General features: G+C 42.5%; 2 protein-coding genes across 5 annotated transcripts in view; one reads left to right on the top strand and one right to left on the bottom strand.

Moving 5' to 3' along the window:
* The window catches only part of Ubxn2a (UBX domain protein 2A), a 35,801-nt gene extending 29,513 nt beyond the window's left edge, over positions 1–6,288 (bottom strand). The window contains exon 1 of the mRNA XM_087907256.1: positions 6,119–6,288. The gene's annotated coding sequence lies outside the window, so the exon portion shown is untranslated. The remainder of the gene's footprint in view (positions 1–6,118) is intronic.
* A 1,318-nt stretch (positions 6,289–7,606) lies between these two features.
* Atad2b (ATPase family AAA domain containing 2B) overlaps positions 7,607–26,401 on the top strand; it is a 146,666-nt gene continuing 127,871 nt past the window's right edge. For 2 of the 4 annotated variants that reach the window (XM_085690876.2, XM_048439660.3), the window contains exon 1: positions 14,456–15,061. In XM_085690876.2, coding sequence (XP_085547002.1) covers positions 14,855–15,061 — 207 coding nt within the window. In that variant the 5' untranslated portion in view covers positions 14,456–14,854. Of the gene's footprint in view, positions 7,717–14,454; positions 15,062–26,401 lie in introns of those variants that run through there. The other 2 variants (XM_085690878.2, XM_085690877.2) reach the window with 2 other exon arrangements.

Here is a 26,401-nt window from a genome sequence, read left to right as displayed (position 1 = left end):
GGAAAGGGCCTGACCCTGTATTAATTTGGGGTCGAGGATATGTCTGTGTTTTTTCACAAGATGGCTTCCAGAACGCCTGGTTTGATGTGTCCAGCAGAGCAACACCAGACCCGATGACATGGTAGCTGCTAACACCTCCATGGAGGAGTCAGAATGAAAGTCTGTGGTCCCGCTTTCCTGACCCCAGGGAGAGGAATGCCTGACCCATAGGACCTGCTTGTAATGGCTGCTGCCATCATTTGACACAGCAGACACCATTCTGCACTGCAGGACGCTGTGCTGCTTCTAGACACTCAGGATCCACATAGCTACAGAGATCCTGCTGCAACAGCCAGGATAATTACAACTTGCAACAGTCTGAATCCTGTACTTTGGAGCCGGACTAGAAATACAGAACTCAGATTGCCAATGAGGTATTCAATCTGCTTTTTTGAAATGTTAAGAGAGCCTGAGAACTGAGATCTCAATTTACTCCTCACAAGAAAAAGATCTGAAAGCCCTCTTCAGATAAGGAGGGTAGCCTAAGGGTTTTTCAGCTGCTCAGAGACTGGGACAGTTGCTTAAAAACAGCATTGTATTTGGACTCTTACCCATTACAAAAATCTTCTTGTCTTTCGGTTAAAATGGATTTAAGAGAATTAAGATTTGTTAAATGGTGTTATGGTATTGACCTGTTTATACTTTAGTTCACTATAGGATGTTAATGGTTAGAAAATGATCAGAACTTGTTTAGGAAAAGTTCAACACTAGTAATGCTCACTGTAAGATGTTAGTGATTAGAAATGTTTAGAACTTGTCTAAGAAAAGTTTGACACTAGCAATGAATTCTTGAATTTTATATGTTTGATAAGACAAATTTAGAGTTTGACACAGCTGAATACTCTAGACCAATTCACAAGTGGGCATTCCCAACTCTGGTGATCCTATATTCCTTTAATAAGGAGGTATATTAGCCATTAAAGATTGCATAGCACAAAGTATTATCTGCTTGTTTATCATTAGCTAATTGCTAATAATGAACTCTCTTGACAGTACTTTCTTCCTTTGTTTACAGAGGTTTGCAGTCAAGCACAGGATTTGGTCCATTTTCCCTCCAGGCACCTAAGACAGCGACTTGCATAAATTAAAATGCGTGTTCCACAGACTGGGAAATGGAGAAGTGTTCACCCTAAGGCAGGTGCGATCATCTGTCCTGTTGCAGAAGCACAGGCTTTATTAAAATTAATAAAAAGGGAGGAAATGTAGAGGCCCAAAGAGGTCAAAGGTCAGAGAGTTTGAGACTTGTTTTTAGTTCAAGATTATTGTGCTTCTAACTCAAACAAAGGTCCTACTTAGTTGTAAATCAGAATTCTGCTCTTTCAAGGCTACTGTAAACAGGTGTGGCGAGTTTCCAGAAGTTGTGCTCCTGAAATAGTCTTAGGAACCAACTAGGTTCTTGTTCCCTTTATGGAAATAACTTGGGATTCCACCCAGGGAGTGGTTTGCCTAGAGTTTGGTCTAGGGTGAGAGTCAAGGGCATGAGCTAGGACTGTACCCAGGACTTTCAATTTGTATGTTAATGCAGTCCTACTGCTACCTGTTGAAATCAGGAGTGTATTAAGCTGTTGGAAATTAAACACGGATGAATTTTCAGTACTCACTGAAATTCCTTTCCGATACTATCCTATGTGCTTCTGTGTTTTATTATTTTTGTTTGTGCCTTCATATTCCTTACTATAGTTCTAGATTCCCACGCCTCCACTCTGGAAGAAAGGTAATCTTGTCGAGGCTGGCCCCTGACAGGTAACAAAACTTATTCCCAGCATACAGAAGGGAATCCCACATCACTCTCTCTTATGCGCAATAAAAACCTTCCCCATAACCACCAAAGGTCATTTCAATGGTTTTTCTACTAAGCCTCCTCGAATAAAATAATAGACGCTAGCAAAGAAACTCATTGCTTGAATTAACTTACCATTTTTTCTCTATAATAGTTTTGAAAAGAAAAAAGAAAAAATATTCCAAAACCCTAGTATTACATAAATAGGTGACATGGTTTTGTTGGGTCCTGGTGTAGCATGAATAATGGGGGCAGACCACCGAAGTCAGGTAACCAGAAGCAAACTTTATCACCGTGGGTTACCAGACCTTCCAACTAGTTAGGGCCCAAAGGAGGTTAGAATCTGACACTGTGACCATGAGAAGAAGACAGAAGCCTCTTTTTATAGCCCCCCCAAAAAAGCAGGGTAGGGAGTCAGAGGAACTTTTACAATTTTGAGGCTAGGCCTTCAGTACCAGGCATCCTGATTACAGGTGTTGGTTCAAAACGTTTACAGGAGTCTGGCGGTCTGACACAGCTGTGCGTCTGCCTGAATTCTTCTTTCTTTCTTTCTTTCTTTTTTGAGACAGGGTTTCTCCATGTAACAGTACTAGCTGTCCAGGAACACACAGAGATCTGCTTGCTTCTGCCTCCCAAGTGCTGAGATTAAAGGCGTGCACCACTACTGCCTCGTTCTGTATTAATTCTTAACCAACTACTTTTCCTGTAGCTGGAAAGAATGTAGGGCAAAGGGTTATGAGAAGTAACTGTTAAAGGTTAACCTGTTTAAAGATGCTGTCAGCCCCAATACTCCTAGAATATATGTATAAGCTATATGAACAGGCATACACTTTTTCATATTCCTGGGCTTTTCAGTTTGTCTGGCCCTGAACTATTTCACCACCCAAGTGCTGGGACGTAACACACACCTGGTCTATGCACTACAGTATGGCTCTAGAGCAGAGCAAGGGGCTAAAGATAGAAACACACACACACACACACACACACACACACACACACACACATCATCATCCTTGAAATAAGAATGCCCCCTTTATTGTGTTCTTATATAGGGTCTCCTTGATTAATGGCCATGCTCCAGTTCTCAGATGCAAGCCCACCAGAAACCACTCCCCTGTCACCAGGAACTCTCAGAGCAGCAGCAGGAAAGTAAGTTGTCACAGGAAATTCAGGGTCTGATGGTCTGCAGTCCCCAGCACTGGGATTAAAGGCATGCACTACCACTGGCGAGCTTTACATTTCTGAATTGCCCCCTTTCTCCTTTCTGTGGCATCTATTTCCTTTGCGGGAACCTTCCCCTCTTTTAGAAGTCAACCTCCACTTAATCTCTGCCTTCTAAGTGCTGGTATTAAAAGTGTGCCCCCACAAAGCCCAGTTGTACATAATTTTAAAAACTGAGTTGGTTGGTGGTGGTTCATGCCTTTAATATCAATGCAGGTGGATCTCTGGTCTACAGATCTAATTCTAGGACAGCCATGACCACACAAAGAAACCTTGTCGTGAAAAAATAAAAACAAAAACCTAAATAAATAATAACTAAGTCATTAACTAATTCTCTCAAGCAGTACTGAAGAATGCTATACTCTAGCTTAGCAGTCATTCCCACTTCTAGCAGAGCAGCTGGACTACCGGCAAGCCACCTTCAAGGCGGGGAGAGGGTGGGAAAGGTCATTCACTAGACTCTTCCCAGGAATCACAAGCACAAGCCAGTTAAATATAATGCTATCCATGCTAGACTTGGCAGTTTCTGAGGTACTAGAATATATGGAGGGTGGAAGGGTAAATGAACAGAGAGGTGGTGGGGGTGTTCATTTGAAACCTCCTGTTACATGTCTTTCTCTCTCCAAACCCCACAGGCTCAGAGTCTCCAAACAAAGGAAAGGCAGCAAAACACCCAGTTCCACACTCTTGGTGGAACTGCATCTTCCTCCCTTGAAGTTCCCAACGGCGCAACTCCCTGCCTAAAGCATTCAGCTTTTGACCAATCTTGGGCACAAGCCCAACTACTGGCAGACACGTCATTACTCATTACCTACAACCTATAAAGTACCCCGGCTTTTGTTTGTGGCTTCTCTGCCCTCGATCTCTGGGACTGGAGGTCCCGCCCAAGAGGTGCTTTGCTCAAATAAAAATTGACCTCAAAATTTGCTCAAAATAAAAAAAGTGCTGTTGTACTTTTTCAATTTGTCTTGATTGGCTTACCATGTAGGCAGAGAATCCTGTTATGCATAGGGGTGCTCCACCTATGCAGCTATGAGGAAGTCATCAGCTGCTTTGGCGTCACCCATACTCCTGTAAGTAACTTGTCACCTATGATCTGTAACTAAGACCAATAAATCATTAGCGTGCCAAGTGAAGCTGAACTTTGATGGAACCCAACTTTGGTCTGTCAATGGTATCCTAGCTGGGGTGAGTGGACATTTGTGTTTTCCTCCTCAATAAAAGTCACTTAATTTAAAGAAAGTGTGCACGCAGGACTGGGGTGTAACTCAGTGGCAGAAGACTTATTCAAGCTTATGAAAAAACTTGGGTTTGCTGGGTGGCTGTGGTACACACTTTTAATCACAGCACTCCGAAATAGAGGTAGTGAATTCGAGGCCAGCCAGGTCTACAAAGTTCCAGGACAGCCCGAGCTGCTACACAGAGAAACCCTGTCTGGAAAAAAACAAAACCCATCTGGGTTTGAGCCCTAAAAGGTGGGGAACAAAGGTAAAGCTCAAGGAGGCTGAAGAGACAGCTCATTGAGAGCAATGAGTACGTGGGATCAATTCGTGGCACCCACATGGTGGCTCACAACCATATGCAACTAGTTCTACAGGGATCTCACACCGTCTCTGGCCTCTACAGGTACCAGGCACAAAAATGGTTCTCAGACATGCATGTAGACAAAACATTTGTGCAAGCGAAGCAAATAACATTTTTTTTCTTGAGAGTAAGTGCTCAAGTTGTAACTGCTGTCTACAGTATTCTTCCACCTAGCACCACTCCTTCCAACCTGAACACAGTCACCTCCTGTGTCACCAACCAGCACTCCCCGCAGTAACATCACTGAACTCAGCAGAATCGCACCCGAATACCAGCACTGAGGAAGCTGAAGAAGGAAAATGCGGGCCTTTAAGGCCAAGATGAAATACTCTGACAGTTCGAGGCCAGCCAAGGTTACACACGTCGCGTCCACAGGAGGAAAACGGATGGGGGGTGGGGGTTAGAAGACACTCTCACAAACGAAAACAGGGGCACTTTATAGGTTGCAGGCGAGTGTTTATAGGTTGATGTAGACCTTTAATACCAGCACTTGGAAGGCCGAAGCAGGCACATATATCTGAGTTTGGGGCCAGCCTGGTTCACATATCGAACTCCAGGCCAGTCCAGACCCTGTCACAAAAATTTAAAAACTGGTGCTGCATGTCTATAATCCAGGAACGTGGGAGTCTGAGAATCCCAAATTCAAATCCGGTCTGGGATAAAGAAGGCTCTGTTTTTGTTGTTCTTGCTTTTTTTTCCTTTTTTTCTTCTTTCTTTCTCTTTTATTTTTATTTTATTTTATTTTTTTTTTTTGAGACAGGGTTTGTGTAGCTCTGGCTGTCCTGGTAACCACTAAGTAGACCAGGCTGGCCTTGAACTCAGAGATCACTTGCCACTCCCTCCCCAGTGCTGGGATAAAGGCGAGGCCCACCACCGCAGGCAGCGCTAAGGAGACCCTGTTTTAACAACAACAAAACCGGGGAAATACGGATTATCAGCTGTCTTTTTTTTCATTTCAAATTACATACCAACGAACCAACACTGGAGGCCACTCTAACAATCATCTTTGCTGATAATAAACTTTTATTACTACGAGGAAAAAAAGGAGGGGCGGGAAGACGCACGAGATTTAAAAAATAGAAATCAATTAGGAAAATAGCGAACATCGGATTTTCAAACTATGCAAGTGAGCTCGGGAAGGCTGGTGAAGTCAGTTACGAAATGTCCACCGAACAAGTCCTGTATTTTTGGAGAGCGCTCTTGGCAGCGATCGCTTTGGAAATGGTGACGTCTCGACAGCACCTAACTCGAAGTTTCTGGGCGTCTTCACAGAGAGAGAAGCGAGGTGTGTGTGTTTCCATCGAGTTCGCGAGCCCCGCCGGTCGGCACTCACCTGGGCCGGGGTGGAGCCGGGATGGAGGCCTCTGACCGCCGGCGTCCTTCCCTGGCCGCAGTCCCGGCAGGCAAACCCCGGGCTGCCGACTCACTGCGGCCCGGGGCGCCTCCCGGGAAACGTTCGCCCACCCGCCTACAGCGCGGAGTCCAGAGACTCACCTCAGGGCGCGGCCCCGTCCTCGGTCCCCTGGGGTCCGCAACCGCCGCCGCCCGGCCGGAGCCCCTTGGCCCAGGAGCGCCCGGAGACCCTCCGTAGGGACCACCGCGCCGCGAAAACGCCGCCCGCCTCCCTTGGTCCGCCGGACGCGCCCGAGGACGGTTCCGCGCGGCTCCGAGGCGCGCGCCCGGCTGACGGGAGCGCGCGGGGGGCGGGGCTTTCCGCGACCGGTCTCCTCCGGCCTCATTTGGCGCGCACTAATGGCGGCGGTCTCTTCTCTGCAGCCCGCTCCGCTGCTTGGTGCCTCCTTAGGAGGCGCGGAAAAGGCCAGGAGCTAGGTGGGCGTTCACCTGGGAAATCCAGCGTCGACCCGTTTCTTTCTCTACCTCTTCTCTTCCTCGGGGAGATTCCCCAGCATCCTGTCAGTGAACTTCACCTGAGCTCTATTACCTGAAGGAGTGACAGTTAAACTCCCTCGCTCTCTGCCTTCTTGAAAGGCTCACCACAAAGACCACTCTTCCCTGTAGGATTTATTTGTTTGCGAGGCAGGGTTTCTCTGTGTAGCTCTGGCTGTCCTGGAACTTGCTTTTGACCAGGCTGGCTTCGAACTCAGAGATTCTCTTGCCTCGGCCTCCTGAGTCGACTTCCTCTAGGATTTAGATAAGGCTCCCTCCTGTTTAGTCGAGGCACGGTCAGGTGTGTATTTTCCAAATTCCTGATCTTTGCTTTATAAATGATTAGCAAAATTGCTTGTAATCACTTTGTGGTCAACATACCAGGTACCCTGACATCACCACACTCCGGTGAAGCATCTCTTGTTCCAAGCCCTATCCCTCCGCCGCTCCCCCCCCTCCTCCCTTCCCACGCCCTCCCCCTCCAAAAAGTACATTGACCTTGGAATAAACTAAACTCCACAGCCCACAGTTGGGGTTGGTCCCACTTTCTAACAACTAGGTCTTTCTGGCCTTATTCATTCTTCCCTATGCAAGAAAAGCCCCTCCCCCACCTCAAAAAAATCTTATCTAATCTAGGAACGGGTCACAGACCGCAGAGATTCCCTCTACACAATAGTCTCTGTTCTGTTTTTTTTTTTTTTTTTGAGACAGCTTCTTACTATGTGTCCTGGAACTCACTATGTAAAGTCTGAAACTGCTTGCCTCAGTCTCCTGGTGCTAGAATTAAAGTTGGCGCCACTACACCAGGCTACAACAGTCTCTTAAATCTAAATCTAGAGTTTTCTGAGATGGAACCATAGTTGTTGGGGTTTTTTTTCTCTTTCTTAAATTCTAGACAAGGTCTCTGCCACTAAGTCACACTCCCACCTACCTGAGACTTGGTTTTTATCTGACATTTGCACATTCGCCCTTTGGCAATAGTATTCCTCCAGGCAATGAGTCATCCTTTCCCTACCCACTGCAACAATCTTTCTATGCAGAATCTAAATTTACCTAAACTGGGCTTTGCTTTTTATTTGACAGCTGTTAGTGCCTGGAGTCAGCTTGAGATTGGGCCTCCCCTACCAACCATTCCCCACCCAGGTAAAAGCAATTTGGGATTCTTTTGAAGACCTGCTGAGCTGCGGCTGCTCAGGGATCCTGTGGTGAGTTTAGCTCTCAAAACAGTGCTCCTACTCTCTTGTCTATTGAGTTAGTTTTGCAGAAAGATGCATGCCCACATCATCGTGTGGATTATAACCTATATAATTGTTTTATGGATATATGTCATATATATGTTAGTCTGATGCATTTATTTCTATAGAAGCCTCTACCTAGATGCAGCCACTATATGTGTGTGTGTGAGATGTATTTTTTTTCTGTGTTTATATTTGGGAGTTTTGCCTGTTTATGTGTCTATGTATTGGCATTTTAAGATCCCCCGTCTCAATCTGTCAAATATTAGTATTACAGGCATATATCTCCCTGCCCAGACATATCATGAGGCTTCTCTGATATTTTCCCTTTTTGTCCCTAATCCTACAGGGTTTGTTCTAAAATCAATTGAAAAGATTCTTTTCCACGCCAAAAGTCAATTTCCCAGCCAGGTGTGGTGGCCTATGCTTGTAATCCTAGCACTGGGGGGGGGGGGGGGACGACGACGACGACAGAACAATAGAAGTTTAAGGTCAGCCTGGTCTCCGTTTTGAAACTCTGTCTTAACCAACAAAAATCATGTGATCTTAGCTCTTTAGGTCTATTTCTGTATTTTTTTAAATATTTATTTATTTATTATGTATACAGTATTCTGTGTGCGTGTATGCCTGCAGGCCAGAAGAGAGCACCAGACCCCATTACAGATGGTTGTGAGCCACCATGTGATTGCTGGGAATTGAACTCAGGACCTTTGGAAGAGCAGGCAATGCTCTTAACCTCTGAGCCATCTCTCCAGCCCCCTATTTTTGTATTTTTTTCCTTTCTGTTTCAGACAGGGTTTCGTTTAACAAAAGCTGACTTTGGTATTTATTTAGTCTTCCTGCTTTTACGTCCTGAGTGCCTGGATTGTGGACACTGGGTCTCTGGAGTGCTGTCCATCAACTTCAGGGTTTCCTGCACACTAGGCACTCCAGCACTCAGAGTCATCTCAGAACGCGGAGATGTAAAAAAGGTCAGGCTTGCCTCATAGTCAAGAATGATCTTGAATTCCTTATTCCTAATGTTTCCACCTTCCAAGACTATATAGGTTTGCAGGCAAATGCTATTTCATGCATGTGGACTGTAGGTTTTGAATTCAGCCCTTCAGCTTTGTTCTTAAAATACAAATATTAAGTCCGGGTTTTCTATTTTCGTTAAAATTTTTTTAAATTATTTATTTATTTATTTATTTATTATGTATACAATATTCTGTCTGTGTGTCTGCCTGCAGGCCAGAAGAGGGCATCATATCTCATTTCAGATGGTTGTGAGACACCACGTGGTTGCTGGGAATTGAACTCAGGACCTTTGGAAGAGCAGACAATGCTCTTAACTGCTGAGTCACCTCTCCAGCCCCCTTTTGTTAAAATTTTTGATTTTTTACCCATTTAGCCATCTCTCAGTCCAGTGTACAATTTTGCTAGTACCAATTACTTCGGAAAATTTTATTTCTTGTTGAATAGTATTGGGGCAAATTTCAGTTTGTCATTTTGAATAACCTTTTTTGTTATACTGCTGGATTTCTTTTGTTGGTGTTTCCTTTTATTTAGGAATTTTGTTTTAAGGTGGGTGGTAGCAGCACACGCCTTTAATCCCATCACTCCAGAGGCAAAAGCAGGAGTGTCTCTTAGTTGAGATGAGCCTGGTGTACATAGCAAGTTCCAGGACAGCCAGGGCTGCACAGAGACAAAAATCAATCAAGCAATCAAACAAACAAAAAATAACTAATCAGGCCTATTTAGATTTTTAATATTCTTTTGAATTAGCCTTGGAGGTTTGAGTATTTCAATAATTTGTTCATCTGTTATATGATTTTTTGTTGTTGTTCATAGTTGTTCACAGTATTGTCTTTGCTTTTTGAGACAGAATCTCACAAAGCTCAGGCTGTCCTGCCAAACTTGCTACATCACTGAGGATGACCTTGAATTTATGATCCTCTTGCCTCTACACCACCACCAGGTCCCTTTTGTGGTGTTAGAGAAGGAATCTGGGGCTGTCAGCATGCTCAGCAAACATTCTACCCACTGACATATCCCAAACCCTGAATGTTTTTTTAAGAATCAGGGTCTTTCTGTGTTGCTCAGGTAGGCCTAGTGGTTTGAAGTACAATGATAGGCCGGCCACTCCATCTAGAAGAACTGAATTTTTAACTTTGCAATTTTAAGTTATATATGACTAGTAAACAAATTGGACAGTATACCAATCTCATATTTCATGTCATAAATTTTGATTCATGACTTAGTGTTTCTTCACATGCATCAAGCTTAAAAATAGTCTCTTGAATGGCCTCTCTTGTACTAAATCAGAATCACCTCTTCCCGAAGAATTCCTTATAGCCTGATAAGTATCTTGCTTTTCCTGCACTAGAAATGCCCTTTTTGAAGAAACTGCCTTTGTTTATTTGTGTGGATTACCTTTCCATTACATGAAAACACCTAAGAAAATCCACTTAGGGGAGGAACCATTCATTTTGACTCAGGATCTCAAAGGTTCAGACCAGCATCAGCTTGAGCCATTGCTGCAGGGTGGGGGAGCAGAGCAAGACAGCAAGGCTGTGTGGCAGACTGAAGCTTCTCATGTCTTGGTGGAAGGCAGCACAGAAAACAACAGGAAAGGGCCCAGATGTATCCTTCAAAGGCATGACCCCACCAACCCATTTCTCCCAACCAGCCCTCAACCTCTCACGGTTCTACCACCTCACAATTGTCCATTCAAATTGTTACCCACCAGTAGACCAAACCTTTGGTTAGATCAGGGCCCTCAAGGTCTTAATAGTCTCAGGCATCTCAGTCCAGTTGGGTGGACAATGAAGATCAACCATCAACACGCACATTGTGCACACTGGCACACACCTGTAATCCTAGTACTTGGGAAGCTGAGGCTTGAGGATTATGAATTTGAGGACAGCATGGGCTACATACTAAGGCCATCAAAAAATACTATTACATAATTCTTTCTTTTAAGGCTTTATATACAATATTTTTTGAGGGAGGTTACAGGGTCTATGTAGCTCAGACTTCCCCAAACTGCTTATTGAGCCCAGGCTAGTTTCTAACCCAAAATCCTTTACCTCAATCTTGAAATGCTGAGATTACAGGTGCCACCATGCACAAAAAAAGTTGCTTCCTGTTTTTCCTTTTTAAAATTTTTTTTATTGTTGATTTTTCCCACTTATGCCTTATAGTTTTCCTTTATTTAAAGACTTATTTTCTTAAAATATACTTGAGGGTACCTAAGGAAGCAAAACTTAGCTAGAATAGGGTGGCTGGCACTTTATATACTGGTTACACAATGCAGGTTATTATGAGCTACCAGAATGTGGATGCTGGGAACCAAACTTGGGTCCTGTTTAAACTCAGCAAGCACTCTTAACCGCTGGGCTTTATCTACCTAGTCCTAAAAGAAACTTTTGAGGAAAACCATCAGGGGTTCTGAAGAGATGGTTCAAGTTAAGAGCACTTACTGCTCTTGAAGAGGGCCCAGGTTTGGTTCCTAGTATCCACGTGGTGTGGCTCACATCTGGTGCCTTCTTCTGACTTCTGCTGTTACTGCGTGTATATATTGCATGTGTACACATCTACATATATAATAAAATAAATAAGTATTTTTTTTTTTTAAAAAAAAAGCCTTTGGATTAGGGATATTGCTAGGTGTTGAAGCTTTTGCCTAGCACTCCTGCCTCCCATGTAACCTAAAACTGTGCAGTCCTGGCAGGCCTGACAAGTACTGTGTAGAGTGAGGTTCACCTGCTTCTGCCTGCTGAGTCCTGGGCACTGATGATCATTTTTAAGGTCCTGGGGCTCATTTTCTAGCTTTTAAGGTATCTTTCAGTGAGCAAATGATTTTTTTTCTTATTTAGATAATTTCTCATCTTTTCTTTTTTAGTTTATATTTTTTGTGTCCTTTATAAGAAATGCCTTTTTTGTTGGTGTTGTTTTGTATTTTTTTATTTTTCAAGACAGAGTTTCTCTGTATAGCTTTAGAGTCTGTCCTGCAACTAGCTGTCTAGACCAGACTGGCATCATACTCACAGAGATGCACCTGCTTCTGCCTTCCAAGTGCTGGGATTAAAGACATGTGTCACAAACATCCAGCTAAGAAATGTCTTCTTATCTTATGTTTATACAATTTTTGAGTTAAAAAATTAACAGCTCACCAGGTGGTGGTGGTGCGCGCCATTAATCCCAGCTCTCGGTAGTCAGAGGCAAGCCGACTGCTGTAAGTTTGAGGCCAGTCTGGTTTACAGCACGAGTTCCAGGACAGTCTCCAAAGCTACAAAGAGAAACCCTGCCTTGAAAAACCAATAAATAAATAATAAGAAAAATCAAATTAAGAGCTTTATGTATGTCTCTAATCAAATTAAAGTTAATCTTTACACATGAGATAATAGTCGGGTTTTTATTTATAAAAGTATATCCAATTGTCCTAACATCATTTATTAAAAGTATATTTTCATAGCTACCGTGGCAGCACATGCCTGTAATCCCAGTTGCCAAGGAGAGTGAAATAGTAAGATTACAAATTTGTACATAAGCTACCCCGGGCAATTTAGCAAGATCCTGTCTGGGCAATAAAACACATGGCTAGTAGTAAAAGTTTGTGGTGGAATACTTACCTAGAATACTTGTCTTTTTTTAAATAGGTAGCCCAGGCTGACCTTCACCTTGCTATAGTCCAAGCTAGCCTTAAAATTGAAATTGTCTTGGCTCAGCTTCCTGAAGTGCTGGGATTACAGACCTGTGCTACAATACCCAGTTCTTTTTTGTCTCTCAAAATAGACAGGTTCTAAGTTCACTGGGATCGGACAAATACATTGAAAACAAAAGCGATCTTTAGATGTTTGTCTTTGTGCCTTCTAGGGCTTACCTTTATATATATATATAAATTATTTAACTTTATTTTATGTGCGTTGGTGTGAAGGTATCAGATCCCCTGGAATTGGAGTTATAGACAGTTGTGAGTTGCCATGTGGGTACTGGGATTTGAACCTGGGTCTTCTGGAAGAACAGCCAGTGCTCTTAACTGCTGAGCCATCTCTCCAGCCCCCTAGAGCTTAGCTTTTGGTTGTTCCCAAAGTAACCAAACTTAGTATGTTTTTTTTTTTTTCAGCAAATTTTTTATTTTTTATTAAAAATTTCCACCTCCTCCCATTTCCCTCCCCCCCCCTCAAACTTAGTATCTTGTCAACTCTTGTAATTGTAATTTTTTTATTGTGCTAGTTTGATCTGTGTGTTTAATATATACTGAATTCAAGTGCTCTGCCACTACACTATATGCCCAAGCCTTATTTGTATATAGTTTTAAATAAAGTTTAAAAAGTGTTTTACTGACTTATTTTTTTCTCTAGTACAGACAACTGTGTCCTATGTTCTTCAAGCTTTCCTTTGTCCTTGTCTTTTCCTCATTTGTAACTCAAGGTGCATCTCTGGAAGCCTCCTTAAATCCTCCAGTAGGCATTCTTGCTTCCCACCACATTTGCATTGCAGTTCAATGGCGTCTGGTCCTTTTGTCAGTGAGCTCTCCTGAGGTCCAGAACTATGTTTGTTTTGTTTTTTAGAAACAGGGTCTCACTATGTAGCTTTGGCTGTCCTGGAGCTCACTCTGTAAGCCAGGCTTTGAACTAAGTAGATCTCGTCTCTGCCTCTCAAGTGTTTTTGTTTTCCTGTAATTCAAACTACCTCTGTACACAGACATTATGAGGCTGATTGAAGCTCATTACTTAATTTTTCTTGCTGGGGACTTACATGGATAAAATGTTGTTGCTATGAAGCTAAAACAGGAATTTTTTCACTCTTCAATTTTTCAATGTAATAACAAGGGAAATTTCTGCCTAAATAGAGTAGGCTCTCTATCTCTGATAAACTATGTTTTGAATATGGAGGGAATATTTATTATTCCCTCCATAATAGCAGATCTTTTCATATTATGTGGCTTTATTTTTCCCCTCCCTTTGGAAATGTTTTGTTTTAATTTTGCTTATGGGTACACCGCAGGAGGCTGCTAAAATCACTCAGGTAGATCTGGCTAAGGTCATAGGAAACAACACTGCTTCTCTATGCTTAAAGGTGAGGTGCTCCTTCCGAGTTTAGTCGGTCTCGCTTTAAACCCCTGCAGAGGCTGGCGGGTCTTTAAGAGTTCAAGGCCAGCCTGGTCGACAGGGTGAGTGGAAAAAAGACGCAGAGCTCCTAGGTTGTTTTTTTTTTTTTCTTTTTCCTTTCTCAGTTTACCTTGCGTGGACTACCGAGGAGGTGTCCTTCTTCCTCAGCCATTATCATTTGTACAGTCATGCAAAGTGCAGCCCATGTTCATTAGGGGTCTTGCCTTAGGTAGCTAGGCAATTGGAACTCTCCTACGCCGCGCCCATCTCTCCAGTCCCCTTCCATCCCGCGCCTCGGTCGGCAGTTCCTTGTGTCATCCAGGCTACCGCAGGAGTCGCGGGTGTCTAGGGGCCTCGGTCCTGTCCGGGCGTTGAAGGGTCCGGGCTACGTTCCACACGGGAACCGGTCCCGCGCCCTAGTCGTCGCTGCCCATCCCCCAGTCTAGACAGGCCAGTGAAACCTAGACCCTCCGAGTTCACAGCCCAGAGCGCCTCCCTCCCTCCCCCGCCGGGCGCTGACGTCACGGATGGGCGGAGCCTACGGAGGCTGCGGAGAGGGAAGGGCTTGCGCGTCTTTGTAGCGCCCCGCAGCGGCCGCGGCCGGAAGTGGCCTTGTCGGCCTTTCGGCGCCAGAGCCCTGACGCACGGAGCTCGAGAGAGAGAGAGAGAGCGAGTGAGCGAGCAAGCGAGAGAGGGAGAGAGAGAGAGAGAGAGAGAACGAGAGAGAAAGGGGCAGACATGGCGGCTCCGCTCGACTCCCGCTGAGGACGGCTGAGCAGGAGCAGGGGCTGTGCCGCCGGCCTGCAGCCTCGCTTCCGCCTCCCGCTCCCCGCCTCCTCGCGCCGCCGCTGGCTCCTGCCGCGCTCTTGCTTGTCGTGGCCTGCGTCCCAGAGAGGCAACGCGAGCCGGCCCGGCAAGGCTCCGCTGGCCCTGACTGCCCGCCGGCGCGCCGGCCTTCCTCGCCTCTCCCGGGAGCGGCGGGCGCGGCGTGGACCCGGTCCTCTGGCTGGACCATGGTGAACACCCGGAAGAGCTCTCTGCGCCTTCTCGGGTCCAAGTCTCCTGGGCCCGGGCCTGGGCCTGGGGCCGGAGCGGAGCCGGGGGCGACCGGCGGCAGCAGCCATTTCATCTCCTCTCGGACCCGCTCCTCCAAGACGCGCGCGGCCAGTTGCCCGGCAGCCAAGGCCGGGGGAAGCGGCGGCGCCCTGGACGAGGCCCGGGTAAGAGCGGCGGCCCGCGACCGAGACTTGAGAGCGCCTGCCCGGCCGCCCGGGCTTTGTCTGGCCGGAGACCGTCTGCGGGTGCGGTGGAGGGTGGCAGCCACCGAAGGGCCGTGACTCCAGCACCTCTGCTGTGCCGGCCCGGTTCTTTTGTGTTAAAGAACAGCATTCGAGTCCGCAGGAGAGGACTCTTGGGGTCCTGTTCGGGGACATTAGAACGGTCTGCCTTCCGTGTCCTTGCGCGGCTTCGGAGGGGAATTCTAGAGGAAGCGAGAACCCAGGGCTGCTGTCCCTGGCTTGGAAGGGGAAAAGAGAGAAGTGAAAGTTTTCCGCGGTGTCAAACCCTTCTTGAAAGTGTGTCAGCTCTTGCCGCTGTCTAACTGAGCTTACTTAGTTTGGGGGTGGTTCAAGTTGGTAAGGAAGTGAACAGAGCTCCAGTTGGCAGGCAGGCAGGGATGCTGAAAAAAGTTTGTAGCTGCTCTGACACCAACTTTAAAAACAAAACCGACTCTTAACGCCTCCCTAGGCAAGGCAGATAAGACGCGGCGCTGTAAGCTGTCGGGTGAATCGAGGTCCTGTTAGAGAGCAGAGTACTTTTAAGTCACAAAAGGAGTGTGTAGAAAGAAAGGTGTCGAGTGGGCACCATCATTCCGAAGTGATATGCTTTCTACGTTTCTGTTGAGGAAATGGGTTACAAAAGCCAACCTAGCACGGTTGTCCATACAGTTGCAGAAGTGGCACTTGAAGAAGCAGGGGATGACTTAGTTCTGTGAAAAGACATCTGAGACCCTGAACTTCTCTCACCCACAGTGCAGCTCTCACCCACAGTGCAGAACACGAAGCTGGCACAGGTGTCATTTAAAGTTAGCGAGATGTGTGTGTTCCTACGAGATTGGGTCTGAATTCAGTGAGCCAAATGGATAATGCCTAGAAAGCGATTAACTTCCTGAGAGACTTGGGCCGAACCGTGTTATTTAAAATATCCCTTTAAATTCACACCCGTTTTTTCTTAGCCTATGTAAGGTTCTGTAGGGATTTACAAAGTTTTGGATTGTTTATTTAAGTTTTCTCTGTTTTATACTGTTTTAACATCACTCAGAATGAAATTTAGTATAAACAACAGAAATATTTTACCATGCTACGAAATATATTCATTGTGTCTTGGGAAACCTTTTTCTATGAAAAATCTGAAAAGTATTTTTGAGCTGTCTTAATTTAGTAGACTTTTAGGAGTGTATAGATCTCTTTGGTTGAGCTAAGTGTTTTAAAGTTTTTTTTCCTGTAGAAACTATCCTAACATATACAAATTTCTTAACTTACTGACGCTGTCTCAATCTTAAATAATTTTAAGGAACAGCGTGTCCTCTACACTTAAGTGCAAATAAAATATTTAGAGTGTAAGCATGTAATTGTATCATGTTATGAATGCCTAGTCTATTAGAGGAGTGTCAAACTCATCTGAGGCTATTAGCTCATCACCCACTCATCAGTTTGTGGTCCCATTTTTGAATTCAGAGATCTTATGCTGTCCTTACCCCCTGAGGAGTAAGGTGAGGTAATTTGTCAGGCAGCTGTTATGGAGATGTTAAAAGGCAAAGAATCAATAGTCTAATGTAGAAATGAACACTTTAGCTTTTAAATGGCTAGAAGAATGAAAGAGATTGTTTTTCTAGAAGGATACTAATGAAACATTATTTTGAGAACTCTTTTTAAAAGTGTTTTAAAAGACTGTAAACAGTTGTTTCTTAAGATTTACTTTGAAATATTTGCCTTTTATTCTTAAAGGGATTTATGTTATAGCTATAGCAGATGATGAATCTAATTGCTCTCTCTGAGAAATTTTTAGAGATATTCTCATACTGTGAGCTATTGGATCTATACAAGAGGAAAAGATACAGGTCTGAGTTTATTAAGTTTATGAAATGTTACATATATGAAATATGTTGTGTATTTCTTTCTTAACGTATTCCTGAAGTAAATTGATTTGAATGTGGTTAGCTCTTCTTTAATTTGGTTTTGTTATAGGAATGTAGCTCTCCTAATTCACCCTTTCTAGTATACTTAAGCATACCTACCCTCTGTATTGGTGGGGTCTTTAATAAACATTTCTTCCTGTCTGCAAAGCCTAATTTGGTGGGAATTGCTATCTACTTTATTCTTTTTTTGGGCAGGGGGTGGGTGGGTGTTTTGTGAGAGGTTTCTCTGTAGCTTTGGAGCCTGTTCTGGGACTAGCTCTGTCGACCAGGCTGGCCTTGAACTCACAGAGATCCACCTATTTCTGCCTCCCAATTAAGGCAACTACTTTGTTGCTTTAGAAGATCCTCCCTTTTATATTAAGAAGTGTATTCCTCTTTGTGCCATAGAGATCAAGGAGTTCTTTTCTTCTTTTGTGCTGTCTTTATGTTTTCTGTTTTCTTTCTTTCTCTCTCTCTCTTTCTTTTTTTCTTTCTCTTTCTTTTTGGAGACAGGGTTTCTCAGTGTTACAGCTCTGACTGTCCTGGAACTAGCTCTGTATACCAGGCTAGCTTCAAACTCAGAGATCCACCTGCCTCTTCTTCCCGAGTGCTGGAATTAAAGGAGTGCACCACCACAGCCTGGGTTATATATTATTTTCCAACATGATATCATTATTTCCTTTTCTCTTTGATGCAGTATATATTTTTTGTCAGTATGATACAGTTTATTTCTTTTTAGGTGTGATACAATATTTTTAGCTGTAGTCAACAGGCTATGTAGTAGCTTTCTAGAATTATTTATCTGGCAGAAATGTAACTTTGTTGGCTTTGACCACAGCCTCCCTGTTCTTTATTCCTTTAGCTCTTAGCAATCACCCTTGTTCATTCTGCATATTTGAGTTTACTTGTCTTCTGTTGTACACACAAATGAGATTGTTTCATTTCTGGCTTAGTTCACTTAGCATAATGTGCTCCAGGTTTGTCTATGTTGTAAGTTTCAACCTTCTTAAAGGTTGAAAAATATACCAGGCTGGCCTTGAACTGAGAGATCTGCCTCCCTCTGTTTCCTGAGTGCAGTGATTAAAGGCCTGGGCTACCACACCTGGCACACATCTTTGAGAGCTTGATTTTAGTTTCTTTGAGTAAATATCCAAAAGTGAGATTGCTGGATGATGTGATGGTTCCATTTCTATTGTTTTGAGGATCCTCCACTGTTCTCCAGGGTTGTTATGCCATCTTCCCTTCCCATCGGTTAGGTGGGCTTTCCTTGCTCACATCCGTATCCTCACCATCACTTGAAGGATTGTTGATTTTTTTTTTTTTTTGATTTTTCAAGACCGGATTTCTCTGTGTATTCCTGGTTTATCTGGAACTTGCTATGTAGACCAGGCTGACCTCAAACTCAGGTAATCCAACTGCCTCTGCCTCCTGAGTGCTGGGGTCAAAGGTGTGCACTACCATACCCTGCTATTTGGTAGATGGTTTAAGAATAATTTTTAGCTGGGGTATAGTGGAACACACCTTTAGGCTCCAGAGGCTGCTGCTAGTGGCCTGCTATCTCTGAGTTCAAGGCCAGACTGGTTACCAGTTCTACTGGTAAACCTGCTTCAGGGCAGGTGGAACTATGTAGTAAGTTCCTGTCTTGAAAAATAAACACCCCCAAAAAAACCTAGTAATTTTTTTTGTTATAGCTTTTCTGTGTGGAATGATATCTCATTAAATTAAAATATAATACTTATGTATTGATTGTAGAAGTGTATATATTATGGTACATATCTGTAGGCCAGAGGATAATTTTGGGGAATTGGTTTTCTAACCTCTGCCCTGTGATTCTCAGGGATCAAACGCAGATTGTTAAATTTGGTAGCAGGTGATTTAAACCTGCTGAACCTTTCCTTAGACTTTTTTTTAATTTGTATTTTCCTTTCTTTTTTCCCCCTTGAGACAGTTTCTTTGTGTAGCCTTAACTGTCCTATAGACCAGACTGACCTTGAACTCAGAGATTCGTCCACCTCTACTTCAAGCACTGGGATTAAAGACTTGCACCACCACCTCTCTCGGCAGATTTGGTTTTTCCTTCCTTCTTTATTTTTTATTTTTATTTATTTATTTATTTTTGTTTTTTCGAGACAGGGTTTCTCTGTGTAACAAACAGCTCTTTTGGTTCTGTAACTCGATTCACAGACCAGTCTGGCCTCAAGCTTATGAGATCCTCCCGCCCCTGCCTCCCAAGTACTGAGATTAAGGTTTTAACACCACCGGGACTAATTTGTATTTTTCTAATGAGTTGTAATCTTTAGCAAATTTTCAATATTATCATTTTTATATCTTTCGAAGAATGTCAACTGAGGGTTTTGTTTTTTGTATTCTACCACATCTTTTGATAGGTCCTAAGAGCTTTTACTGAATGTTCTTAAAAACTTCATTATAGATAAATAATATCCATGATTTCTGGCAACCAGCTGGGTTGGTGGTAGGATTTTATCACTTGTTATGAGGACTATTGAAGCCCAACTGTTGTCTGCATTGAAATGGAAAGTTATACTGTTTAAGGGACCAACTTAAAGTGCTAAATGATTCTGAGTTGTTGGACATTTTGTTTATGAAATACACAATAAGTTTCATTTATGTGCACAGTTAATTTGAATTTACCTATTGATACTAGGTGTTTGATTTGCAATAGGAATATTTTGTAATTTTATGTTTTCCCTCTTGGGGTGAATTTTGTGCAAAATGCCTTACCTGGGAGGAAAGATTTAATGATTGTTGGATAAAATGTTATAGGGGAGTACAAAGTTGGTATGGGAACTGTATGTGGTATGTTTTAACTTGAGGTGTAAGTTAGAGCTGGCAGTGGTAATATATGCCTATAAATTTGGGCACTTGAGAGACTGAGGCAGAAGGACTGGCAATAGTATGAGGCCAGCCTACGGTGCAGAGTGAGTTTATAAGCTTTTGGGTCTGCTATACAATGAGAACCTGTCTTAGAAAAACCAAGGCGGGGGTGGGGAGCCTGGGCATGGTATGCACATCTATGCTGCCAGCAATTAGGTGGCAGAATCTACAAGATCCTTAAGAATTTGAGGCCTGCCTGGATGATACCCTGCCCTCAAAACAAAAACCAAGAACAAAATATCAGATTTCTTTTTCTTTGGGGTGGTGAGAATTGAACCCAGGATTTTACACATGCTTAGCACATACTTAACTCTTAAGTACCTTCCAGTCTAGATGCTTTTTGAAGGATGTTATGTGTAATGACAGGTTGTAATTTGTATTAGTGTTTAAATACTCTTGAGTGTGTGCTGCTGTCAGATCATAAACCTCTGGTGCTTTTGGGTTATGAATGTTGATATTTTTCATATTGTTTTATTTCATCTGGAGACAAGATAAGATTTTGCTTAAAGTCGCTCTAACTGGGCATGATGGCTCATGCCTGTAGTCCTAGCACTGAGAAAGTTGAGGGAGGGTCGTGTGAGTTTGAGATCAGCCTGGCCTGGCTACATAGTGAGAATCAGGTCATCATGGGCCACAGACCAAAGACCTCCCCAAAAAGCAAAAAAACAGCAATAGAAAAACTTTTTTCTTCTTTTCTTTCCTTTTTTTTTTTTCCCCTAGCATTTGTGGTACATGCCTTTAATCCCAGCACTTGGGATATAGATCTCTGTGAGTTTGAGGCCAACCTGGCCTACAGAGTAAGTTTCAGGACAACCAGAGCTACACAGAGAAACCCTGTTTTGAAAAATGAAACAAGAAACAAACAAAGTGAAAAGCAAAATGTTTTTTTCTTTAGGTTGTCTCCCACTTGGTCTTGAACTCCTGCTTCAGCCCTCTGAGTAGTTGTAGCTGTAGACAGTATACCTGGTACCCTTAGACTATTTGTGAGTGACTTGTCTGTAAGCATCATGGGGGCAGACACTGTATCTTATTTCTTCTTTAATTCCATTAATTCCTCTTTTTAGAACCTACTCCAACATCTGCTATAAACAGATGCTCAATAAATATCTGCTAATGGATGAATGAGTAGCATATTGAGGAGTTGGCCCATTTTATCAAACTCTGATGCCAAGGCTTTAAGAATAGAGGGCAGATGAAATTTAGTTCCAACATTAAAGACTATACATGTATATGTGGTAGGCATATGAGAAAACAAAATGAATTGGTTCTGATGAAGTCAAAGGTGTAGCTAAAACTCAAGAGTTCTGGAGTCTGTCTACTGAATCTTTTAGTAGAATTTCATGTTCTTTGTTGTTGAGATGTAGCTTCAAAGAAGATAGGGTTTTCTGTGTTGCTTAGGCTGTTTTTGTAATTTCTATCTCAGCTTCCCATTGAAGCTGAGATGGTAAGCATACATCAACTTGCCTTACATGTTCTGCAAGTTGAGATCTGATTCACAGCATAGTCTGCGTGAGTTGCCCATACTGGAGTTGTACAATATCATACTTGAATGTCATTTGACTTTTGGAGTCCCCAGCCTCCAGCACAGTGCTTGGGATGAAACAGATATATCACAAAGTCTGGGTCTCTAAATTTTTAAAGCCTGGTGGGAAAGAGAAAAATACACACTATAAAAATACAATTAATCCTTTTAAATCTGGTGTCTTCTTGTCTACATGTATTGGAGTAATTTGTCAGCCTTTTAGAGCTACCACTTTTACACTCAGTCCCTGTGTGAGTTTTGGATGGAACCAAAAGCATCTGAAAATTATATTTCATTGTGTCTGAATTTTATATCCATTCTGGTCTCCTTTTAGGTCTTTAAAGTCTTTGACACCTCATTTTGTGTCAAATTTAGATTTAGGTGAGGAAATAATACTGTTGTAAAGATTTGACAGAAGCCTGTGCTTAGAGAGAATTACTCTAATGTGCTATCCAGCTTCTTTGCATATTATGGTTAATGAGTTTAGAGTATTTGAGACAGAATGAATGGAGTGGTCTGGTACTTTTGAACTTTGAATTTCTGAGTTACTTTAAAAACTTGTCAGCCATCATGTTTTATTTTTTGTAGCAATGTAATTTCAGAGAAATACAGTTAAATTAAAATTCTTGTGTTAATATTTTTATTTATTGCAAAACCTCTAGTGTTAGCCAATTCTTTTCCCTTTAAAGCAGTAAATCACTTATTAAATACTTGGCCTTCAAACTGATACAGAAAAAATACAGTCCAGAAACAGCAGATGGACTGGTGAGATGGTCACACAGTAAAAACACTAGCCACTAAAGTCTGACCCCTTTGGTTCCTGAGAAGAAAAGATAATGAAACATATGCATGAACCAACTCTCACAGTGGTCCTTTGATCTCAGTACATGTGCACACACAAACAAATTTAAAACAGATGTCTAGAACTAATTCCTGTTTGACAACTTTCTTTCGATTTACTTATCTATTTCATTTTGAGACAATACCTTGATATGTTAAGTCTCAAGCTGGACTTGAACTTGAAGTGGGCAATACACCTGCTTCTCGTAAGTGCTAGGATTGTAGATGTAGGCTACCATACTTGGTTCCAGCTAGATTTTTGGATTTTTAATATTTTAACACCTAAACCTTACGTACTTTTAGAAGAAAATTTCAGTAAAAAGTCAAGGTTGAAAATGCAACAAATTGGTAAAGTCATTTTTACAAAGTTTTACGATTTAGTATAACTGGTTTATAAGTGTCCACCTTGATGATGATCATAATTCCTAAGAATTTATATAAGGAGGTTTTTAAAGAATATATTATTATTGTTGTTGTTAGTGTTGTTATTTTAGAGAATCACACTATAGAGCTCTGGCTGGCCTGGTTCTTACTATATGAACCAGGCTGTCTTTGAAATCAGAAGAGATCCACTTGTGTTTGCTTTCTGAGTGCTGGGAGAATGAATGATATGCACCACCATGCCTGGCTTATATTTTTGTTTTATTTTTTTAGTTTAACATACAAAATAGTAGGTTTCATCAGGACTTTGCTATGTAACTAGCAATAACCTTCACTTGGAATGCTGCTGAGGTTACAGTGTGGGCCACTACATCTAGTTTCATGCAGTGCTGGGCATCAAACCCAGTGTCTCATGCATGCTGGACAAGCATTCTGCTGAGCTACATCCCAAGCCCCTCATTACAGTATTTTCATACATATGTTTCATTATCTTTTCATTGTTAAGAGTTAACACATTTTTATAGTTAATATTTCATTGGTGATCTGCTAGAAAGGCCTTAGTACAGATAAAATCTGAGATATTTATCTTTTTAATAAAGACTAGTCTCTCTAGGTTACAGAAAACAGTACTTACTAGGTAGGGTGACCAGATGCCCTTGTTAGCTCAGGACAGTGCTTACTTGCCTGCACAGTCACAGCCTGTGATTCTGCCAGAAGGATTGGTGCCATCAGCACTCAGTTGAACATGGTTTATGTGCGTGTACTTGAGTTTATGTGAGTAATATTTGGTTTTAGAGCTCTTTTTAGTTTTTAATTCTTTATTTTCAGGCTCTTGAGTGGTTGTGGATACATATAGTCACTGTCTAATTGCTGTCTGTTACTTTGTAGAGTGTATCCATTGCATGTAACTATCCACTCTAAATGGTGAATACATAGACTCTTTCAATATTGCTACAATTAAAACCTTTATATAACACCTGTGGATTTGGTGTGGGAATAGCTTTGAGATAGAGCCCAGGAATGAGTAGAATATGCATGTACTTAAAAATGGTTACTCCAGATTTTCTGTTTTTGTCTCTGTGTATAAGTGTAGTGTATAAATGTTGCTGTATCCCCACATTTCTGCGGCTATCTAGTTATTTTAACATTATCTACCATTTCTTTAACTTCTTGCTTTTAGCACTCATTATATCCATCCTAATTTTATTTTGATTTCACTTATAAAATGCCAGTTAAGATCTTTTGCCCTAATACCCCTCTATTTTTTTTAATTTTAAAGAAATATTTATTTTTTAAAATGTACATCCGGGTTTTCCCTGCATATATATGTGTATGAGGATGCCAGATCCTCTGGAACTGAGTTACGGACAGTTATGAACTGCCATGTTGATGCTGGGGTGGACCTGGGTCCTTTGGAAGAGTGACTGACTAGTGCTCTTAACTGCTATGCCATCTCTCCAGCCCCCATGCTTTTTGTTTTTGTGCTATTTTTTTTCTTGTTTTCCCAAGTATTCCAGAACACTGATTGTGTGTATGTGTGTGAGAGTGTGTGTGAGAGAGAGCAAGTGAGCATATATGCATGGATGGGTACCTATGCCCATGTGTACACATGAGTAGGTCAAAAGAGGACATTGTGTATTCTTCTGTCTCTCTCCACCTTCTTTCTTTGAGACAGGGTTTCTCACGGATACCTGAACTCACTGTTTTTTGGCTAGGTTGGTGGTAGGCAGGCTTCAGCAATCCTCCTGTGTCTGCTGCCCACCTTCCACCACTGTGCTGGAATTCAGGTATATATGATCACGCCTGACATCTATTTATGTATGTATGTTTGTATGTATGCTTATTCAAGATAGGGTTTCTCTGTAGTTTTGGAGCCTGTTATGGAACTAGCTCTTGTAGACCAGACTTCTCAAACTCAGAGATCCGCCTGTCTCTGCCTCCTGTGCTGGGATTAAAGGTGTGCGCCGCCACCGCCCAGCCTGACTTTTATTTCTAATGTGGGTACTAAACATTTGAATTGAGGTACTCATGCTTTTGCAGTGAATAGTCTTACCAATGAACTATTTGTCCAGCCCAGCCCAGTGGTTTTTTTTTTTTAAATTTTTTATTCCATGATGTGGGGGTACTATTTATTATTGACCTAGCGTATACACACATCGTTTAACTTTCTTATCCTCTCCCCAACCCTCTTTCTGTTTTCCTTTTCCTGACATGAAGTCTGGCGGTCTTGTCTAAGTTGTTCTTGAATTCCTGGGCTCAATTGATTTTTCCTTTTCAGTTCAGAAGTAGCTGAGACTGCAGATAGGTGCTGCATTCTTCAAAGACATTGTCTCATTCTGTAGCCTAGGCAGGCTTCAAATTAATGCTAGTATTGCCTTATCTTCTGAGTTCTGGGATTTATAGGTTTGAGCCACCAATCCAAGCTATCTATCTGTCTGTCTGTCCGTCTGTCCATCCGTCCATCTACTTACTTATTTTGGTTTTTCCAGAAAGGTTTTTCTGTGTAGTCTTGGCTTTTGGCTGTCCTGGAACTTGCTTTGTAGACCAGGCTGGCATTGAACTTACAGAGATCCACCCACCTCTGCCTCCCAAATGCTGTGATTAAAGGCATGTACCACCACCACCCAGCTGCTATCATCATTTTTATATTTAAAAAAAGAACTTTTTTTTAAATTTGAATGAGTGTTTGCCTGTAAGTATGTTTGTGTGCCTGGTGCCTGTGAGGGTTGAGTAGGGCTAAGGCAGGTCATTGAGTACCCTGCAACTGGAGTTACGGATGGTCTGAGCCTTTGTGTGGGTGCTGGGAAATAATTCTGAATCCTTTGCAAGAGCAACAAGTATTGAGCCATCTCTCCAGTCCCAGCCCTGTTTTAAATTCTGGGGCATGTTAATATTCTAAAACCTAAGTACTCTTTAATTTTTGCAAGTTGACTTGCCATTTTGGGGGTTAATTTTTCAGTAGAGGTTATAGGGTTTACTAAAAGATGTGCCTAGAGCTTGTTGTGCTGGTGTACACGTGTCATTCTAGTGCTCCAGGGGTAAGGACAGGAGAGTGGCTAGCCTGGGCATGTTAGATCCTGCCCTCCTGGTAAGCCCTACTGAAAATTTGTGGATAAATTTTTGTAGAGAATTGACACCATAATAATTCATCTAAGAAGGAGAATGGACTACCTCTTAGATGAGTTTCATAGTTTTTTTTTTCTTTTTGTTGTTTTTTTGAGATAAGGTTTCATTGTGTAGCCCTGGTTGTCCTGGAACTCTTTGTAGACTAGGCTGGTCATGAACTCAGAGATCTGCTTGCTTCTGCTCCTTTATTGCTGGGATTGTGTTCATCACTACCACCAAATTCAGCAACTTATCTTAACCACTGAGCCATCTCCAACCCTAGAAGAAGTCTCACTGTGTTAGTAAAGCTAATCTTGAACCCAGGGCCCAAGTCCCCCTCAGGATTTACGCTTCGGAGAAGCTGACTGGCACAAAGATGTGTACCCAATTAAGATTCCATCTATGGGGCTGGAAAGATGGCCTAATGGGTAAGAGTGCTTGCTGCTCTTCACAGGAACCAAGTGTGGTCCACAGCTCCCACATTCTGGTGGCTTACAAGCACCTATAACTCCAATTCCAGTGGATCTGATCTGATGCTGTCTTCTGGTCTCCTTGGTCATCTGTAAATACCCCACCTCCATAAACATATATACATATGATTAATAATTAAAAAATTAGTTATTTTAATCCCAGCATTGAAGA

This window comes from Myodes glareolus, chromosome 6 (assembly GCF_982192425.1).
Source record: "Myodes glareolus chromosome 6, mMyoGla1.1, whole genome shotgun sequence".
NCBI classification, from domain to species: Eukaryota; Metazoa; Chordata; class Mammalia; order Rodentia; family Cricetidae; genus Myodes; species Myodes glareolus.
This window is presented reverse-complemented; position numbering and strand designations above follow the sequence as displayed.